The sequence below is a fragment of the Panthera pardus genome, unplaced genomic scaffold (assembly GCF_024362965.1).
Source record: "Panthera pardus isolate Hobbes unplaced genomic scaffold, ASM2436296v1 HiC_scaffold_18, whole genome shotgun sequence".
Taxonomy (NCBI): Eukaryota; Metazoa; Chordata; class Mammalia; order Carnivora; family Felidae; genus Panthera; species Panthera pardus.
The window spans coordinates 1519973-1540604 of record NW_026526743.1 but is presented as its reverse complement, the minus strand read 5'-3'; the positions used below and the strand labels follow the sequence as shown (position 1 = coordinate 1540604).

Here is a 20632-nt window from a genome sequence, read left to right as displayed (position 1 = left end):
CCGTGCCTCCCACGTGGCCCCAGGCCTGGTATCCCTCCAGCACCAGCACAAACCCTCATGCCCTGGTCAGGATGGGGAGTGGGCAGCCCCGAGGCCAGCCTGCTGGTGGAGAGCATCTCTCCTATGAGGGCGCTTATGGAAGTCAAAGCTGCCTTCCCACTCTGGTGGGGGTGGGGAGCAAGCCAGAATGGGCCCCAGGCTTTGGCAACCTGTCTTTCCTGCCTCGGCCTTCCCATGGGTTGTCCCTGGAGAAAAAGGGCCAAGGTCTGCCCGCTCCGCCCAGCGTGGGGCTCCCAGGAGCTGGACATGTCTTTAACCTTGGACCAAGACCGCAGGCTTTCCAAGGACCAGGCCACAGTACATCCCCTCAGGGACCTGCTGGGCGAGGAAGTCCCTCTCGCCTGGAGCTTCAGGAAGTGAAGGCTAGGTCTCCACTCAACATGGGCAGATAATGGGGCTCTGTCAGGGCGGGGGGGGGGGGGGGCTCCCACCTCCCAGGGGGCAGGCGGGCAAAGAGGACAGGCCCACTTTCCGCCTCCTCGCAGCCACCAACCTGTGCTTTGCGGAGCGGAACGTGTACACGTCGGAGGTGCTGGCCGTGGTGATGCAGCAGCTGATGGAGCAGAGCCCCCTGCCCATGCTGCTCATGAGGACCGTCATCCAGTCTCTGACCATGTACCCCCGCCTGGGGGGGTTCGTCATGAACATCCTGTCCCGCCTCATCATGAAGCAGGTAACCCGCCCCTGACCACCCCAGTCCCGCAGGCAGGACACCACAGCAGGACACGCTGGAGACACATTGGGGGCAGAACCCCAGGCTTTCCCGGCCAGCTTGCCTGCCGCCCCCCAGAGGGAGCCGGGAGGAGAGCACGCTCCAGGAGGCCCGCCAGCCCCTTTGCCCTCCCTGGCCTGGGCCAAGACGAGACGGCCCAACAGGGGGCGCTCACTCAGCTCCAGGATGGCCACTGGGTGGCAGGAGCAGTTGGCAGGCTTCACGGCCCGTGTCCCAGGAGAGGCGCAGTGCCCCTTGCCACTAGCTCCGCACCCGGCCAGGAGGCACACTAGAGCTGAGAGGTGGGCCCGTTTTTCAAGAGAAGCTTGAAATCTGGGTGTTTAGAAATACCAAGAGGAAGTAAGTAACAAACCCCACTCAAGCTCTCAGACGAGATCCAGCCCACAGGTTGCCACTTTGCAACATCTGGCTGACAGGTAAAATGCAGACTCAGACGATCCTGGGTTCAAATCTCGGCTCTGCCCCCTCGGTACCCACGGTACCCTGTGCCTCCGCCTCCCTGGGCCTCATCTGTCTAGCAGGGCCGGTGTTGCCCCTCAGGGCTGCTGTGGAAGTGAAATGAGACGGTGCTTGCCTGATAGGGCCACTCCCGTTTCCCTCTCCTCTTTTCCTAAGTGGCCCTCATGAGCCGCTTGGGATCAGAAAGAGAGTCACAAGGTCTTCTGGAGGGCCAGAGGTGGCGGGGCGTGTAGCCCAGAGCAATCTGTTGCCTGGTAGGGATTTGGGCCCCATCTCGGTCAGGTCTCCCTCCTGGTTCGGGGGGGTGGCGACCTGCACGCCCCCTCAGGACCGCTCCCTCCCTGCCCCGTCCAGGTGTGGAAGTATCCCAAGGTGTGGGAGGGCTTCATCAAGTGCTGTCAACGCACCAAGCCCCAGAGCTTCCAGGTCATCCTGCAGTTGCCGCCCCAGCAGCTGGGTGCCGTCTTTGACAAGTGCCCAGAGCTCCGGGAGCCCCTGCTGGCCCACGTCCGATCCTTCACCCCCCACCAGGTACCCCAGGGTGTGGGATGGGTGGCCCCGTGGGTTCAGTCCTGGAGGAGTGGATGGGGGTGGGGAGAGGGGAGCCCTGCACTGCCACAGAGGGTCAGGGATCAGGGATCTGGGGTGTCCGCTTGGGGTCTCGAGTCCGAGCACTCCGTAGAGCCCCCCCACCTGCTCTTCCCCTAGCAAGCACACATCCCCAACTCCATCATGACCATCCTGGAGGCCAGTGGCAAGCAGGAGCCAGAGGCCAAGGAAGTGCCCGCGGGGCCCCTGGAAGAGGTGAGGGCCCACAGCCCCCCACTCCCCAAGCCATCAAGGCCCACCCTGTTCTCCTCACCCCAGACACCTGTCTGGGAGAGGCTCCTGCCGAAAGGGATGGGAGGTGGGGGAACAGTTGCCCCGTACTTACTCCTTGTGCCCACCCTGCCGTCTGCCTCAGGGTGCCTTCTGGCTCTTTGCCACCATCCCCTGACAGTCTATGACCTGCCGCCCCCCTCCCCTGAGCTTCTCTTTGCCCTTCCCAACCCCCAGGACGACCTGGAGCCCCTGGCCCTGGCCCCAGCCCCAGCCCCCCGGCCCCCTCAGGACCTCATCGGCCTTCGGCTGGCCCAGGAGAAAGCCTTAAAGCGGCAGCTGGAGGAGGAACAGAAGCTGAAGCCGGGAGGAGTGGGAGCCCCCTCGTCCTCCTCCTCGTCCTCCTCTTCCTCCACCCGGCCAGGCCCTCCCCAGCCCGAGGAAACCATAGATTTCCGGGAGGAGGGGCCTGAGTGTGAGACCCCCGCCATCTTCATCAGCATGGATGACGACTCGGGGCTGACCGAGGCCGCACTCCTGGACTCTAGTCTTGAAGGGCCCCTACCGAAGGTAGGGATGACAACTTCAAAGCAGCAAGGGAAGAAAACAATCAGGGCCCCGGGGGTGAAGGGTGTGTGCCAAGTGCCCAAGGTTGGGGTGGGGAGGGGAGGGTACAGCCCGAAGGAAGGCTCGGAGGTAGGATCACACTGTCCTTGACCCACTCCCCCTTCTGTCACCAGGAGGCAACAGGCGGGTTGACCTCAAAGGAGGAGCGCAGCCCCCAGACCCTCACCCCTGCCGGAGACGATACCGTGAAGACCCCCAGCCCCGCCGCCGAGGAATCCGGGGAACCCGAGACCAAGGGGAACAGCTGACGGGGCTCGGTGGGGAAGGGGAGTGGGGCAGAGAGCTCGGGGAGGGCAGGGCGGGGCCTAGCCGGCGGGGCTTTGCCTTTAAAATTAAAAAGATCGCGGGTCTGGGGCGTGGATGCAGTCTCTGGTCTCTACCTGCGTGTCAGCTGTGGGACTGCGCGGTAGCTAGTGAACGCGCCCAGCCGCTGGCTGGAGGACAGGCAGCCCCTCGGTCGTGGGGCTGCGCCTGCGCGGAAACCGGCTCCTAGGCCCCGGCGTCCCCGCGCGCCCTCCCCTGGTAACGGCCCGCCCCCTCCCTCCTTAGAAACCGGGCGGCTGGCATAGAGGCTAGCCGGCCTGTGGCGGCTGGCGGGCGACCGGTCTAGCCTGCCTGTCTGCAAGCCTTCCTCCTGGAAGTCGGCGATCCCTTTTGAGCTATGGGGGACCCACCGCCCGACCCTGAGCCCCCTTCCCAGCTGCCTTCAAGTCGGAGGAGTTCCCAGGTTTCCCAGCGGCGCGGTCTGGAACTCTCTCGGCCCCAGCCCGCCTTCCCCGAGGAGGCGGAGCAGATACCACTTGATGCCTCCATCCTGCAGAGCAATGGGGGGATTCTGGCCAGCCAGGCCAACCTCCAGGGCTGGTCGCTAGGGGCCAACCCGACCCAGCAGGAGAACTTGACGATGTTCCAGGCTGAGGAGGCCCAGCTGGGTGGGGTGGAGTACCCGTCCCCGAATATGGGCTTTCCCTCCGAGCTACAGCCCCAGCTTTATCTGGAAGAAGGTGGGATCCAGGCCACCCAAAACGCCGGCCTAATGCTGCAGCAACTACAGCGGGGCCAAAGCAACCTCTTCCAGCAACTGGAGTCTGCCTATCTGGAGACCCAGCCGGACTTACTGGGCCAGTTCAACATGTACCAGAGAGACGACCTGCAGTTCAGCCAGCATGGGCCCTACTTGAGGGATGACCCCACCCTGCAGTTCTCACCCTCCGAGCTGGGCTTCACGCCCTTCACTCTGGAGGTGCCCGAGCCGGAGCCTCTGGAGCTGGCCGTGCAGAACGCCAAGGCCTACCTGCTGCAGACCAGCGTCAGTTGCAGCCTTAGCCTGTGAGAAGGGGCTCCTGAGTGGGGGGGGGGGAGGGGGTGGGATCCCAGCCAGGAGAGGACCCAGCCAAGGCTCTGCCTCAGGCTCCCAGGTCTCTTCAGTCAGACCGGGGATCACCCCTCATGGGTAACCAGGGACTGTTCCAGGGGCATCTAACTCAGGCTAGGAGTCAGGGGATGGAAACGCTAACAGCAGCTAGCATTTACTTACCAGGTCGCCACCATTCATACATTAACATCTAGTTCTCACAGCTGAGATTAGCACATCTACTGTCCCCGTTTTACAGAGGACGAAGCCAAGACAGAAAAAGTCGGTCCCATATCCAAAGTGATAACAGCTAGGATGTGGCCAAGTACGTGTGATTTGGCTCCTGAGGCCCTATTAGCCACTAACTTGCCAAAGCCTCTTAGCTGTAGTTAGAATACAGTTCTCAGTCCCCATTACGTCATCGTGGAACTTACATTTTGGTGGGAGAATGGGCAATAAATATAATAAATGATAGGTAATGATGGGAGCTAAGGTGGAAAATAAGGCACGGCGAGGGGAGTTAGGGAGTGCATGTGAAATAGCATGAGGTCAAGGAAGGCCTCTGGGGAGGCCTCTGAGGTGACATTTGATCAGGGACCTGAAGGGGAAGAGGGAGAGCACCTTGCAGGTGACAGAGGAAGCACATTGAAAGGCTTCAAGGCTTGCTGTGTTTGAGGAACAGCAAGGAGGCTGGTACAACTGGAACCAAGGGAGAAAGAGGGAGAGCAGGAAAGGGCCAGGTTGGAGAAGTAACAGTTCTTGCTAAAGCACAAAACTGACCCCATCTGTCCCAGGCACAGGGCTTGCCATGGCTCAGGAGTAAGTGCTTCCTCCTCACAAGAGCCATTCAGCCCCTGCCGCTCTCCAAACTTCATCTCTAGTCAGCTCCTGGCCTCAGATCCTAGAGTCTAGCCAGAATTAACCTCTAGCTTTTCCCAACAGTTCCCACCCTTGGAATCTTTAAGGTCCTTTATTCAAAAGCCATGGTCAAAGTCTGACCTCTCCTTACCCTTCCCAATTCAGTGATGGCTCTCCAGCACACCCAAGACAACTGCCAAAGGGTTTCCATCCAGCAGAGAGTTAGACATACATGCTTTCTTGGAGAGGGAGAGACAGAGAGAAAGCATGCTCAAACATGACAGCATGGGAGAGGGGTTGAGAGGGAGAATTCCAAGCAGGCTCCACACCTAGCCTGGAGCCTGATGCGGGGCTCGATCCTTTAACACTGGGATCATGACCTGAGCTGAAATCGAGAGTCAGACGCTCAGCCAACTGAGCCACCCGGGCGCGTCCCAGACACACATGCTTTGAAATCAGACCAACCTGGTTTCAAATCGTGACTGTGTTACCACTGTGTGATCTCATGGCCTCAACTTTTCGGAGCCTCAGTTTCCTCACCTGGAGAGTAGGGATTGTAATTGTTCCTCAGATGTACAATTGTGGTGAGAGTCCAACACTGCTCTCAAGTGCTCAGCATCGTCCCTGGCTCAGGTAGAAGGAAGCCATTACAATACTGTTATCACAGTACTGTCTCACTGTGTATCAGGCGGTGTCACTGCCTCCTCTTCTCCCCTGATCCCTCCCTCTCCTTCCACTCCAGCCAACATGCCAGGCACACCCTCCACTCAAGGCCTCTGCACATCACCCCCAATCATACCACCTGCAAACCATGGCAGTTTTCCTTCTTCCTTCCCCATCCTTTTTGCCTTTCATTTTTCATGTCATATTGCATTAGCCACAACCTCCAGTGTAGTCGTGAAAGCGGGCGTCCTCGTCCCCAATCTCATAAGGAAAAAATGTTCAGTCTTTCACCATTATGTGCCATAGGTTCCCCTTTATGCGATTGTAAAAAAAATACCTTCTGGGGCGCCTGGGTGGTTCAGTCAGTCCGACTCTTGATTTCAGCTCAGGTCATGATTTCACGGTTCGTGAGATCAAGTCCCTCATCAGGCTCTGTGTGGACAGCCAGAGCCTGCTTAATATTCTCTCTGTCCCTCCCCCACTCTCACTCACATGTGCGCGTGCGCGCTCTCTCTCTCTCTGTAAATAAATAAACATTTTTTTTAATTACCTTCTAGGGGCATCTGGGTGGCTCAATCGGTTAAGCACCTGACTTCAGCTCAAGTCACGACCTCATGGTTCGTGAGTTCAACCCCTGGGTCGGGCTCTGTGCTGACAGCTCAGAGCCTGGAGCCTGCTTCAGATTCTTTGTTTCCCTCTCTTTCTGCCCCTCCCCTGCTCACTCTCTCTCTCTCTCTCAAAACATAAATAAACATGAAAAAAATTAAAAATAAAATAAAATTACTTTCTGTTCCTAGATTGGTAGGGTTTTTTAAAATCATAAATGGGTGTTGAATGTTATCAAACAACTTCTCTGCACCTACTGAGGTTATCTTACATATATTTTGAACATATTAACATGATGAGTTAATTTTTTTTTCTGTTTTTCTAATATCTGCCCAGTCTTGCATTCCTGTTATTAGCCCAGTTTAATCATGGTGCATCATTTGTTAAGAGCATCTTTTTGCTGGATGTCATTTGCTAGTATTTTGCTTAGGATTTCAGCATCTATATTTCTAAGCAAGATTGGCATGGAATTTTCCTTTCTCCTCGTTTCCTTCAGTTTTTTTTTTAAATCTTTTTTTTTTTTTTTGAAAGTTTATTTATTTTGAGAGAGAGACAGAGAGACAGTGCACATGAGTGGAGGGAGAGACAGAGAGAGAGAGAGAGAGAGAGAGAATCCCAAGCAGGCCCTGCACCCTAAGTGGGGCCCCATCTGATGAGCCCATGAGATTGTGACCTGAGCCAAAATCGAGAATCAGACACTTAACTGACTGAGCCACCCAGGCGCCCCTTCCTTGAGTTTTGTTGTCAAGATCATGTAAGACTCACGAGATGTCTCAGGGCCTATGCACCTGCTGCTCCCTCTGACTGAAATACTTCTCCACCCCCCCCCACCCCCACCCCCAGTATCTGTATGGTTTGCCTCCTCACGTCTTTCAGATCTCAGCTTAAATGTCACCTTGGTGTGACCTTCCCTGGCCTTCCTATTTAAACTTACAAGCCATCTCCTATCCCTGGCATTCCCAGCCCCCCCCCTCCCTGCTTTGTCTCCATAGAAAATTACCACCTCCCGACACACTGTATGTTTTGCACATTCGGTTCATTTCTGTCTCCATCATCAGAATGTCAGCCCCACCAGGGCAGGGACCTTTTCTGTACTGTGTCCCCAGCGCCAGGCACGGGGGCCAGGTACGCTGAGCTCACTGAGCTGAGCGAGTGATGTCTCCCACCTCCCACTCCCTCCCACGGGAGGCAGGTATGAGCACCTAGTGAACCTGCTGACCAAGATCCTGAACCAGCGGCCGGAGGACCCTTTGTCCATCCTGGAGTCGCTGAACCGCAAACACCACGCATTAATGGGAGTGGTTCCACCCCAAGCTGGACACCCTGCGGGACGACCCAGAGATGCAGCCCACCTACGAGATGGCGGAAAGACAGAAGGCGCTGTTCCTGCGGAGCGGCGGAGGCGAGGGCCAACAGGAAATGGAAGAGGAGGTGGTGAGAGAGGCTATGGGGAGGGGCGCGTGGCAGGAGGGGCGGTGACCCAGGCTTAGGCACAGCCGGTGCTAAGGTCCGGGGGCGAGGGGATGCACAGTAGGACCGAGAAACCGCAATTTTAGGTCAGTGTGGGAGGTGGGCCACAGGGGGCGGGAGGGACCAGGTCACAGAGGGCTTTGAATGCCAGACCGAGGAGATTGGGCTTTCTCCTGAGGCCGCTGGAGCACCACGGAAGGGTTTGAAGCAGAGGAAAGGCTAGTGGGGCTTTGCTTTTTAGAAGACTGACTCCAGGGGCCTCTGGGTGGCTCAGTCGGTTTAAGCTGCAGACTCTTGATTTCGACTCAGGTCACGATCTCACAGTTGTGAGATCCAGCCCCTCATCAGGCTCTGCGCTGGGTGTGGAGCCTACTTAAATTCTCTCCCTCAGCTCCTCCCCCCACTCGCTCGCTTCTCTCCCCCCCCCTCTCTCTCTCTCTCTCTCTCTCTCAAAAAAAAAAAAAAAAAAAAAAAGCTGACTCCAGCGGCTAAGTGGAGGTGGAGGCTGGTCTCCCTCTTGCCGTCCTTTACTCCTCCCTCCCCCAAATAATTCTGCTTTGCAGGCGTTTTCTGTGAAACTCCTTGCCTCCTGGAGTCTCTCAACACTGAAGTGCCCCTTATCCCCAGACTCAGTTTCCCCTTTTGTAAGTCGACCCCTTGCTAAGAGCTCTTCAACTCCTGGCCAGTAACATTTCACTAGCCTCAGAATATTTAAGTCCACAATTCTGTTTCCAGCTTGGACAACGGCATAAAATTCAGGTGAAGGATTCTTCCACTCGTTCAAGAAACATTTGCTGGGGACTCTATTTATGATGATTCCGACGCCTCCTAGGCCCCCGCTAAGAGCCTTGAGAGCCTTGGCTCGGCTCATCCCCCGAAACAACCCTGCAAAGCAAGCGCTACTTAGTTTCTATCTGTAGAGGAAAGACTTCAGCTCGGAGGGCGGGAAGCTAGGACGTACCAGAGACAGAACTAGGAAGGCAGGACCGTGACCTCCAAGCCGTGCTATACAGAAACTTTGCCCCATCTGCGGATGCGATTGCTCTGTGCTCACGTCCATGCTTCTGAGAGTCTGGGATTCTGGCGACGGTGGGGTGGGATGGTGAGAGACCACGGGAGCGACAATCTGACAAAGGAATGAGCCCTTGGGTGAGCAAAGCGCAGGTGGAAATACCAAGCCTCGCGCCAAGTTTTACCTGGGAATATGGTTTTAAATTTCAGATGCAGTTTCTCCTCGGGAGGCCCCACCCACTTGGAAATACACCCTTCCCTCCCACCTCCAGGTCTTACCCACATCTAACGCAAGGCCCCGAAGGCTCCGCCTCCTTAGAACGCTTGGCTCCTAGAGGCTCCGCCCCCTCGGAGCACCACGGCGATTGAGGCTCCGCCCCGTTGAAAATGCCAACCCCCGGAGACTCCGCCCCCTGATGGGCTTGTCCCTGAAGGCCCCACCCACTTAGAATTTGGAGCTGGAATTCTTTCTGGGAGGTCCGCAAACTCGTGGCAAAATTGTGGGCGTTTGTGGCCTGTGCATGTTTCTAGGAAGAGACCCAAAGAAACCAGTGATTCATCATTTTTTATATATTTCCCCTGACAGGAGGTAGGGCTCTCATTTCCTTTTTTCTATTTCTCCCAAGTCGCTAGCCACGATCCCCAGCAGCCATGGTGGAATAATGCGTTCTTTCCCCCCATCCTCTGAAATGCCATCTCTGATTTATTTACGCCTCTATGGACTCGACCTGTTTGTGGATTCTCTATCCTTCTCCTTCGCCCTGTAGATGGCTTTCTGCCCCGGAAACTCACTGCGCCTCTGTTTCATAAAGCTCCTGACTACCCAAGTTATAATTTCAGACTAACTTCGGTATTATTGCATCACCTTCCAAAAGCTAACACTTTCCTTATTTGACAACACAGACCATGTGAGGGCAGGAAACAGATGATGTTGCAGAAGTGGAAACAAGTGGTAAACAAGAGAGAAGTTTCTCCTCACACCCAATGGTCAGGTGCAAGCAATCTAGAGAGGGCAGGAGGATGCCCGCTGCACGTTCTCTCCCCCCAGGCACGCGTTACTGGCGATAGCAGAGGATGGGGAGGGAAGCAGAGTCTGACCTGACCTTGGGGGGCAGTTTCCCACTCTTGCTGCAATTAACAGTGAGCGGGGTGGAGTGATATCACTTAAACATGGTTGGTGAGGCCGCTCCATTGCCATGTGGATGGAGGGTGGGGATTCCCAGAAAGAGGGTGATGGCCATTGGCTCATGGGCCAGGCACACACTCATCCCTTTTTTTAAAATAAAAATTTTAAGATGTTTTATTTATTTTTCAGAGAGAGAGAGAGAGAGCAGGGGAGGGGCAGAGAGGGAGGGGGGCAGAGGATCCGAAGCAGGCTCTGCGCTGACAGCACAGAGCCTGATCTGGAGCTTGGACTCCCGAATCTGAATCCGAGATCACCGAGCCACCCGGGCACCGCTCTACCCTCCTTCCTTTGTCTTCCTCCCCATCAGCGAGGTGTCTTGGAATTAAGCTTGACTCCGCTCCCCCGAGTGGCTGGTGTCACCACCAATCAGGAAAACCAGCTTTTGCATGGCGTTTATGATGGGAAGAAAGCGCCAGAACCACTTTCAAAAGAACGATTCTCCTACTATTGAGCATTAGGGTGTGTTACATCTCGAGCTGAGGTAAAAACAAACAAACAAACAAACAAAACCCCAGCACAACAGTCTCAGTGGCTTAAAACTACACAGTTTATTTCTCGCTCACACGACCTGCCCACCCAGGGTTCCCAGAAGGGTTTTGCTCATCAGCTGCCTGAGAACCGGGGACGATGGAGGCAGTTGCATTGTGCCACAGGCTCCCACAGTTGCAGAGGAGGAAAAAGAGAGGGTAGCAAGCCCCACATTGGTTCTTTCTTACAGCTTCTGCCTGGCTGTGACATGTGTCCCTGTCACTGCTGTTTCAAGCAGTCAGAGCAAGTGACATGGCCCCTCCTAAGTGCAGGGGCATGGGAACATATCGTTCTCCTTTGGGGAGGGATTTCAAACACTTGTGAATAGTATGCCCATGGCCAGCAAGCATAGAGAGAAAATGCGATAAACTGTTCCTGTTAACACTACAGAGAGAAAGAGAGAAAGAGAGAGAGAATGGGGGAGGGGCAGAGAGAGAGGGAGACACAGAATCCGAAGCAGGCGCCAGGCTCCGAGCTGTCAGCACAGAGCCTGATGCGGGGCTCGAACCCACAGACTGTGAGATCATGACCTGAGCCGAAGTCAGACACTCAACCGACTGAGCCACCCAGGCGCCCCCTTATGAAGTATTCTTATGAAGGGTGATGTATCCCTCACCCAGACCCTTCAGAATGTGACCTTATTTGGAAGGAGGGTCATTGCCGATGTAATGAGTTATAATGAGGTCCTTCTGGAATAGGGTGAAGCCCTCGTCCATTATGCCTAGTGTCCTTACAAAAGGTGAAGTTTGGACACAAAGTCTCAGTCATCCAGCATGTGGCTCCCACACTTACGTGCTTCACTTGCAGCCACACGCACAGAGGGGACCCGTATTAGTCTCTTATGGCTGCTGTAACAAACTTAGTGGCTTAAGACCACATAATGTTTTACCTTAGAGCTCTGGAGGTCAGAAGTCCGCTTCGGATTGGGCTTCACCAGGCTGAGGTCAAGGTCGGCAGGGTTGCCCTACTGATGGAGACTCTTGGAGAGAAACCATTTCCTAGCCTTTTCCAGCTTCCAGAAGCAGCACACATTCCTTCCTCCTGGGCCCTCCTCCGGAACCTTCCAGTCTCTGACTCTGATTTCTGCTTCCATCACATCTTCTCTGACCCTCCTGCCTTCCCCACTTTCACTTAGCAAGACCCTTGTGTTGACTTGGGGGCCCACCGGACCACCCAGGATGATCTCCCTGTCTCAGGATCCTTAATTTAATCACACCTGTAAGTCACTTTTGCCGTGTCAGATAGTCACAGGCCCAGGAATCGGGACATGGACATCTTTTGGGGGGATCGTTACTCTACCCTTCTATACCTCCTCTCTCTCCCTTCTGCTTTCAAATTCTGGCAAGAGAGCATGTGGTCTCCCCGATTTGGGCAATGTGTTTCCCTGGGCCAGTCATGTTGGCCAAGGGTGGGTCATGCCAATCTCCTGAGGAAGGACCTCATGTGTTTTGGTCTCTGCTATATCTCATTGCCTGCCTAGCCTGGGACTGGCACCCACTGGGTCTTTAATAAAGATTTCTGGACTGACTGAAACGTATTGGGGTCAGCCTGTGGCCATGTGGCTATGGGAGTGGCTGCCTCGGTCCAAACCTCACTGTATTCTAGTCTCAGCCCTCAATTTGCTTGTTCTCACTCCCTTTCTGCCCCCCGCTTCCCCGTCTCTCTGCCTCTCCCCCTCTGTCTCCCTGAACCAAGTAGATGGTGAAGGAGGAGGCGGTGGGGGCAACAGTCATCACCACCATCCTCCAGCATCACTGATTCCTGGGCTCAAGGCCTGCATCTTCCCTTAATTTGTTATATGATTTGGGGTATCTGTTAGGGGTGCATTTGGCTGCAAGTAACGGAAAACATGACTAAAAGTGGCCTCTTTGCCCCATACAACAAGAAGGGAGGTAAGGTGGCTCAGTGATGCCACCGGGGACCCGGCAGTTTCCACCTTTCAACTCTACCATCATCAAGGTATGGGTACACACCATCCATGCATTGCCTCATTGTCCCAAAATAGCTGCTGTGCCTCCAGATCTCACATCCCATTGCAGGCAGAAAGAAGGGGGAAGGATGAAGGAGCAAAGGATTTTCTCCTGGTGATTTTCCTTTTTCTTTCTTTCTCCGCCCCCCCCCCCCTTCTCTTTTCCTTAAGGGACCTCCTCCCCAAGGACTTGCCCCTACATCCCACTGGCCTGCAGCGGTCGCATGAGCAGCTGGGTTACAGAGCAGTTTAGCTCTCCGGATTTCACAAGTCAGGCTAGGGAGCAGGGCTTCAGCCTTCTTTCCTCTGCCCTCCACCCGCCCCTCTGCAGGCTGAGACGGCGGTGCCCAACGTCATGGAGACGGCCTTCTACTTGGAACAGGCTGGCGTGGGCCTGAGCTCGGAAGAGAGTTTCCGCATCTTCATGGCCCTGAAGCAGCTGGTGGAGCAGCAGCCCATCCATACCTGCGCTTCTGGGGCAAGATCCTGGGGCTCAGCCGCAGCTACCTGGTGGCCGAGGTGTCCTTCCGGGAGGGCGAGGAGGAGGGCGAGGAGGAGGAGGCGGAGGAGATGATGGAGGGCGGCGAGGCATGGACGCGCCCGACGAGGAGGAGGGCGAGGAGGACGAGGAGAAGGACACGGACGTTACCCCCAAGCCCATGTGGAAGCCACCGCCCGTCATCCCCAGGGAGGAGAGCCGCTCGGGCACCAACAAGTACCTGTATTTCGTGTGCAACGAGCCGGGCCGGCCTGGGACGCGGCTGCCGCACGTCACGCCCGTGCAGATCGTGCAGGCCCGCAAGATCAAGAAATTCTTCACCGGCTTCCTGGACGCGCCAGTCGTCAGCTACCCGCCCCTTCCCGGGCAACGAGGCCAACTACCTGCGGGCCCAGATCGCCCGCATCTCGGCCGCCACGCACATCAGCCCGCTCGGCTTCTACCAGTTTGGGGAGGAGGAGGGCGATGAAGAGGAGGAGGGCGGCGCGGGGCGCGAGTCCTACGAGGAGAACCCCGACTTTGAGGGCATCCCGGTGCTCGAGCTGGTGGACTCCATGGCCAACTGGGTGCATCACGCACAGCACATCCTGCCGCAGGTGAGGACAGGGGACTCACCGGGGTGGGGGGGGGGCGGGGAGGGGGAGCTCCAGGCAATGGTCTCAAGCTCTGGCTCTCTGCCGGACGTGCTGCATAATATTCACTCATCCCTTGGTTCGTTCACGCGGCAGATATGGGTTGACGATGCCCTGTAAGACACTGTTGGCGCCGGATGCATCCTGGAGTTCCGAGCTTTTCAGATTTCAGAAAGGTGACGGGGCACCAGAATATTAGCCAACAGCTCAGCTCAAGGAGGGGCTGGGGCACCAGCCAGCGCTCAAAAAGATTTCATTCTTTCTTTTTTTCTTTTTTTAACGTTTATTTATTTTTGAGAGAGAGACAGAGCACGAGCAGGGGAAGGGCAGAGAGAGAGGGAGACACAGAATCCGAAGCAGGCTCCGGGCTCCGAGCCGTCAGCACAGAGCCCGACGCGGGCCTCGAACTCACCGACCTCGAGATCGTGACCCGAGCCGAGGTCGGACGCTCAACCGACTGAGCCCCCCGGCGCCCCAGGCCCTGCCTTTTTTGACCGCCTGATGTGTTGAACTCTATATTCGTGCACTCACTGGTTCAAGGAAGCCCCTGCTGTGTGCTAGGAGCTTTTATTCATTCAGTCCACAAACTTGTATTGACTCTGCCACGCCTTCTTGAATCCAAACAACTTCTTTTGGGAGTGTGGCACGACTACCATCCCCACTGCCTCGCTGAGGCAGCTGAAGTCTGCTCTGTGCCGTGCATTTAGGTGCGTTCACTTAACAAACACATATCAGCTCTTCAGGGCCTCGTGTAGCCCGTCAGCAATCCAACGAGAGAACCCCTATGCTACCCCCATTTCACCGATGAGCCGAAGATCATATGGAGGCTGAATATCAGCTCCCGGGGCAGAAATTGGGGGCGGGGGGGTCTCTCCTCAAGGATGGATGTTTCCCCAGCACCTATCTGTATGTAGTAGGTGCTCATTAAATATCTGACAAATGAATGAATGAACGCCCAGACGGGGAGCCACACAGCCAGCAGGTGGGCAGGAGTCCTCCATCTCACCACTATAGCTCTCTCTTCCCCCACCCGTGTGACTAGCCCTGCCCCCCCTGCCCATACTTGGGTCCCTGAGGACAGGGCCAGGCCCCGGTGTGCTTCCTGGCCCCTCACCACCTCCCAGGGTGCAGGCGGGTTGCTGTCCCCCCCGGGAGATGTGGCCTGACCTCCCCCCGCCCGACCTCCAGGGCCGCTGCACTTGGGTGAACCCTTTGCAGAAGATAGAGGAGGAAGAGGAGTTAGGGGAGGAGGAAGAGAAGGCAGACGAGGGGATGGAAAGCGTGGAGCAGGAGGTCGGGCCCCCGCTGCTGACGCCGCTCTCCGAAGACGCAGGTAATAGTCCTCTTGGCCTCACGCACGCCAGCCCACCGGCCCAGGTGGGGACTGGGGAGAAAGCAGGGGTTGGGGGGGCATCTCTCTCAGCCTCAGTTGCTCCCTCATCTATAACACGGGCCTGGTGATCGTGCCTCCCTCTGGGGTTGCAGGAACACGTCCATCTTGTGAGCCGTGTCTGGCATTCGGCAGTGGCCCCGGGTGGTGGGATATGATCTTTCCAGTCCCGTGTGGGTTTGGGGCGAGAGACAGAGAGAATTAGACAGGCCTTCCCCAAGAAGGCAGGACCCGAGCTGGAATTTGGAAGACTGGATGGGGATTTCCCGAGGTCAGGGTCTCAGGCACCCGGAGGAAGGAGGAAGGAGAGGCCGAGAGCCGGTGAACGGGCAGAGCCCGAATTTGAAACCCGGATTTCCGGGACCACAGGGCCTGTGCCGTGCCCTCTGACCCTGGTCCAAAGCCATGGCTGACCTGGAAGGGTGATCACTGAGCACGGCAGCACCTGCAAGGGAGGTGAGATAAGTATACCCACTTCTTGGATGCGGTCACTGAGGCTCAGACTGGCGAGGTGGCTTCCTGGGGCCACACCGTGAGAAAGTGATCTGGAGCCAGCCACACTCCCTTCACGAAGCCCCTCCCTGTCTTCCTTCTTTGCGCCCTCCCCTCTTTCTCTCAGTCTCCCCTCCAGAGGGCTGCGCAGGGCTGTGGGGAGCTCTGACCTCCCCTGGTGCTCTCCACTCCCCTGCAGAAATCATGCACATGTCACCGTGGACCACCCGCCTGTCCTGCAGCCTTTGCCCACAGTACTCCGTGGCTGTCGTGCGCTCCAATCTTTGGCCAGGGGCCTATGCCTACGCCAGTGGCAAGTAGGTCTTCTCCTAGTCCCTTCCAGAAGAGGAAGCCCCTATAACCTCTTCCAAGCCAGGCTGAGGGTGGACGGGGGCAGAGAGTGGAAGGAACCCCTTTCAAGAAGCCCCCTGGGCTGACCCCCTCACTCAGCTCCAGGACTTCCAACCAGGGTTAAATGAGAAATCCCGGACAAAAAAGTGAGAGCCCCTCAGATAAGAGAACGGAGGATCAGAGAGGTAAGGAACTGACCCAGGGTCACACAGCGTATGCAGGATTCAAACCTGGATCTCTGGCCTCCCGGCCCAGGCTTCTCAGCTCTATGAGTCACAGAGCCAGACAGGACTCAGGAGTCCACTTTGATGTGGCCCTGCCAGGGACACCGTCTTCTTTCCGGGGGACCTAACTCCTTCCCTGGGCCCCCTGGCAGTTCTTCCAATTTGAAGGGTCTTGGGTCCATGGGGCAGAAGTCTTCCCCTGCCAGGATCCCCCACAAGTTGCTCCCCCAAGATTTGTCACTGCTGCATATTCCCACCCACGCACACTCACTGAGACACTCACCACACACTCGCCGGGCACCGAGAGGCCCTCAGTCTCTCCCACTGGGCGCGACGGAGCCTTTCTGCTTTGCCGCTTAGGGAGCGCCCTCGGCAGCCCCGCGCTGGGCGCACTTACCAACTCCGTCCACCAGATGGCAGGATAAGTTTTCCTAGATTTTTCCCTTTCCAGCTCAGTGCCCAAGGTGCACTGTTCCATCCTATGATGAGATTTCGTGTAATCCGGCTGCTTTCACCACATTCTTGGCGATTTTTTTCCCCTCTAGAAACAGGGAAGAGTCTCCTTGGCTTGCTTTCACCAGCCCCTTCTTCTGGCCGCACCCTAATTTGCCAGCAGCTTTCTTTTCTTTTTAAAGATTTTATTTATTTTTTTTTAAGTTAATTTATTTATCTTGAGAGAGACAGAGACAGCATGAGTCAGGGAAGGGCAGAGAGAGAGAGAGAGAGAGAGAGAGAGAGAGTGGGAGAGAGAGAATCCCAAGCAAGCTCTGCACTGCCAGCACAGAGCCCATGCAGGCGTCGAACCATGAACCCCAAAATCATGACCTGAGCCGAAACCAAGAGTCAGATGCTTAACTCACTGAGCCGCCAGGCTCCCCTTAAAGATTTTATTTTAAGTAATCTCAACCCCCCAACACAGGGGTCAAACGCACAACCCCGAGATCAAGAGTCACACGCTCCACTGAGTGAGCCAGGCAGGCGCCCTGCCAACATCTTTCTGAAAGCAAAAGATAGATCCAAATTGGGAACTCAACTCACCCATCCATCCACCACTCGATCATGCATCCCTCCCACCATCCATTTGTTTTTTCTTTATAAAACCCTCTCGGGTGTCACTGTTGGCCAGATGTATGCTAGGTCCCAGGCCCTTTATTGAAAAGGCGATATGGATCCTGCCTCTGAGAGCAGGCAGAGGAAGCATGGAAATTAACAGTATAGCGCCCCTCCCCCCCAGCCAAATAAATACCCTGTAACAAACTAAGTACCATTAGGAACAGTGCGGGGACCAATTACAGCTCATACCGGTCATCTTAAGGGGATCAAAGTGGGATTCCTGGGAAGAGCAACCTTGAGGTGAAATCTCTGGGGAAAGAGAGAAGTAAGGGGGGGGGGGGGAGGGGAAAGCAGGTAGACCAGAGCTTCCCAGACTGTGAGTACCGGACCCCAGGGATCTGATTCAAGTGAAGGTTCTGGTGACACAGGAGTGGGGTTGGGGCCTGAAGCTCTATCTTTTTATTTTTTTTAATGTTTCTATTTATTTTCGAGACAGAGCGAGCATGAGCAGGGGAGGGGCAGAAAGAGGGGAAGACACAGAATCCAAAGCAGGCTCCAGGCTCTGAGCTGTCAGCACAGAGCCCGACATGGGGCTCGAACTCACGGAGTGTGAGATCATGACCTGACCTGAGCTGAAGTCAGACGCTTAACCAACTGAGCCACCCAAGCGCCCCTCTGCTCAGGCGCCCCTCTGAAGGTCTGTCTTTCTAGGAAGCTCAACCTCCCTGGTGAGGCTTCCAAGGAAGCAGTGTTTTCGAAGGTTCTAGGAAGACCTGGAGGAAAGCAAAGGTCTCAAGAACAGCAAGGCTGTGAAAATAAGGGCGAAGCCAAACAGCCTGCGGGGCAAATTCTCCATCCCTCTCTCTCCCCCCCCCCCACCCCCCTGCCCCTCACTGCCTCTCTCCCTATCTCCCAGTCCCCTCCTTTTCCTCCCATTTCCTCCTCTAGTTAAAATTCTGGGAACAGGTGGGCTGGCAGGCTTGGCCCCAACCCCTTCTGTTCTTGTTTATTATCAGTCTCCTCCTTCTAGAATGCAGGCACCACCGCAGGGATTTTTGTCTAATGTGTTCACTGCTGGGTCCCCACACCTAGACCAGCACTGTCCAACATACATAAAATACAGGCCACCTGCATTACTCTACATTTTCTAGAAGAGCGCCCAGGTGGCTCAGCCAGTTACGCGTCTGACTCTTGATCTCAGCTCAGGTCTTGATCTCAGGGTCATGAGTTCAAGCTCCACGTTGGGCTCCGTGCTGGATGTGCGGCCTACTTAAAATAAATAAGTAAGCAAATAAATAAATAAAATGTCCTAGAACTAGCCATGTTCAAGAGTAAAAACAGGCAAGGTTCCTTTTAATAGTTTACTTTACCCTATTATATTTTAAATGTTGTCATCGCTATGTGAAATCGGTAATGTAAAACTTAACGAGCTATTTTACATTCTTTTTTTAAACTTTTCATACTCTGTCTTCAGAATCTGGTGTGAAGTTCACACTTACAGCACATTCCATCTGGATGCTACGTTCTCATCAGAAGTACTTGACCTTGGATTCAGATTTCACCACATTTACAGCTGAGAAAATAGATTCACGGACCCAAGTTGCCCCAGGCACACTTCGACATTCTCCCGTTATCCGATAACAGAACTGAATATCGGTTTTATTGTTTACATCTGAATTCATTAAAATGAAGTCAAATCCACCCAGACGACAGCAGAACACACATTCTTTTCTTTTCTTTTTTAGCATTTATTTATTTTTGAGACACAGAGCACGAGTGGGGGAGGGGCAGGGGGAGAAGGAGACACAGGATCCGAAGCAGGCTCCAGGCTCTGAGCTGTCTGTCGGCACCCCGACGGGCTCGAACTCAGGAACCATGAGGTCATGACCTGAGCCTGTCAGACACTTAACCGACTGATCCACCCAGGTGCCCCAGAACACACATTCTTTTCAAGCGCCCATGGAACTGTCTCTAGGATTAGACCATACGCTAGGCCAGGAAACAAGTGTCGATAAATTTAACCGGATTGATTACACAAAATATGTTCTCTGGCCGCACTGGAGCGAAATTAGAAATCAATAACAAAGGAATTTGGGGGACTTTCGCGGATAGGTAGAAATTAAGCAACACACCCCCTAAGTGACCAGGGGGCCGAAGGAGAAAGCACGGGTGAACTTAGAACATCAAATACAATTAGAAACTCAGGCTTTTGGGGCGCCTGGGTGGCTCAGTCGGTTAAGCGTCTATCTGCGGCTCAGGTCATGATCTCGCAGTTCACAAGTTCGAGCCCCGAGGCGGGCTCTGTGCTGACAGCTCAGAGCCTGGAGCCTGCTTCGGATCCTCTGCCCCCCTCCCTCTCTGCTCCTCCCCGGCTCTCTCTCTCTCTCTCAAAAATAAATTGGGGCGCCTGGGTGGCGCAGTCGGTTAAGCGTCCGACTTCAGCCAGGTCACGATCTCGCGGTCCGTGAGTTCGAGCCCCGCGACGATCTCGCGGTCCATGAGTTCGAGCCCCGCGTCAGGCTCTGGGCTGATGGCTCGGAGCCTGGAGCCTGTTTCCGATTCTGTGTCTCCCTCTCTCTCTGACCCTCCCCCGTTCATGCTCTGTCTCTCTCTGTCCCAAAAATAAATAAAAAACGTTGAAAAAAAAAATTTTAAAAAATAAAAAAATAAATAAATAAATAAATAAAACACTAAAAAAAAAAAAAAAAAAAAAAATGGAAAGAAACTCAGGTTTTTGGTCCCACCAGCGACGTTTCAAGTGCTCAGCAGTGACATGCATTGTTGCAGGGTACAGCTCTAGACAGCCCGGCACTTAGGAGACAGATGCTCAGTAAACACTCAAGAGCACGTGAACGGAGAGACCTGGTAGGCACAGCACATTCCACCCCACCACCCGCACCTGTGCAGCCAGGCCAAGCCCTCGCGGGGTCCCACCTTCAGTGGAAGTCCAGGCTGGGGCCTTGGAGGGAGGATCTCTCAATATCTCCCTGCCTTTCCAGGAAGTTTGAGAACATCTACATTGGCTGGGGCCACAAGTACAGTCCCGAGAACTTCAACCCACCCCTGCCAGCCCCCGTTCAGCAGGAGTACCCCAACAGCCCCGAGATCTTGGAGATGAGTGACCCCACGGTGGAGGAAGAGCAGGCCCTCAAGGCAGCCCAGGAGCAGGCCCTGGCGGCCGCGGAGGAAGAGGAGGAAGATGAGGAGGAAGACGAGGAGGAGGATCTGGATGACTGAAGGGGGCCCCCCCAAGCCCCTTCTGCAAGCAGGTAGATAGTAGGTTTTCCCTTATACATAGTTAGTGATGGGGTGTTGTTTTTTCCCCCCACTGTCGGTTTGCTTTCTGCCCCTGGAGGGCAGGAGTAGAAGAGGGAGGTAGCTGCTCTAAAATAAAATTTCCCCATGGCACTATGGCCTAGTTTCTCATTTGTGTGTTGCATTTTCTCACTGTAGTTGTTGACATGGCCCCCAAGTCAGGGCTGTTGAGCTCTGCTGGGAACAGACATTGCTGCATAGGCCCTCCCATCTGTTTCATTCATTCATCTGGCCACCAAACAACTATTTTTTTTCAATGTTTCTTTATTTATGTTGAGAGAGGGGGAAGGGCAGAGAGAGAGAAGCCCAAGCAGGCTCCACGATGTCAGCGCA

The 20632-nt window shown here is 55.2% G+C and overlaps 2 protein-coding genes across 4 annotated transcripts in view; both read left to right on the top strand.

Moving 5' to 3' along the window:
* Window positions 1–3014, top strand: part of SYMPK (symplekin scaffold protein) — a 35244-nt gene extending 32230 nt beyond the window's left edge. For all 3 annotated transcript variants that reach the window (XM_019425945.2, XM_019425947.2, XM_019425946.2), the window contains 5 exons: window positions 546–733; window positions 1607–1783; window positions 1961–2056; window positions 2309–2641; window positions 2812–3014. In XM_019425945.2, the coding sequence (XP_019281490.1) occupies window positions 546–733; window positions 1607–1783; window positions 1961–2056; window positions 2309–2641; window positions 2812–2946 (929 nt within the window). In that variant the 3' untranslated portion in view covers window positions 2947–3014. The remainder of the gene's footprint in view (window positions 1–545; window positions 734–1606; window positions 1784–1960; window positions 2057–2308; window positions 2642–2811) is intronic.
* Window positions 3015–3098: 84 nt separating this feature from the next.
* On the top strand, window positions 3099–20395 carry RSPH6A (radial spoke head 6 homolog A). Its single transcript, XM_019425951.2, is given in 10 exon segments — window positions 3099–4027; window positions 7372–7459; window positions 7461–7613; window positions 12675–12810; window positions 12813–12929; window positions 12932–13197; window positions 13199–13438; window positions 14663–14807; window positions 15556–15673; window positions 19984–20395. Coding segments are annotated over 10 exon segments (2169 nt in total). The 5' UTR covers window positions 3099–3359; the 3' UTR covers window positions 20222–20395.
* Window positions 20396–20632: the final 237 nt, after the last annotated feature.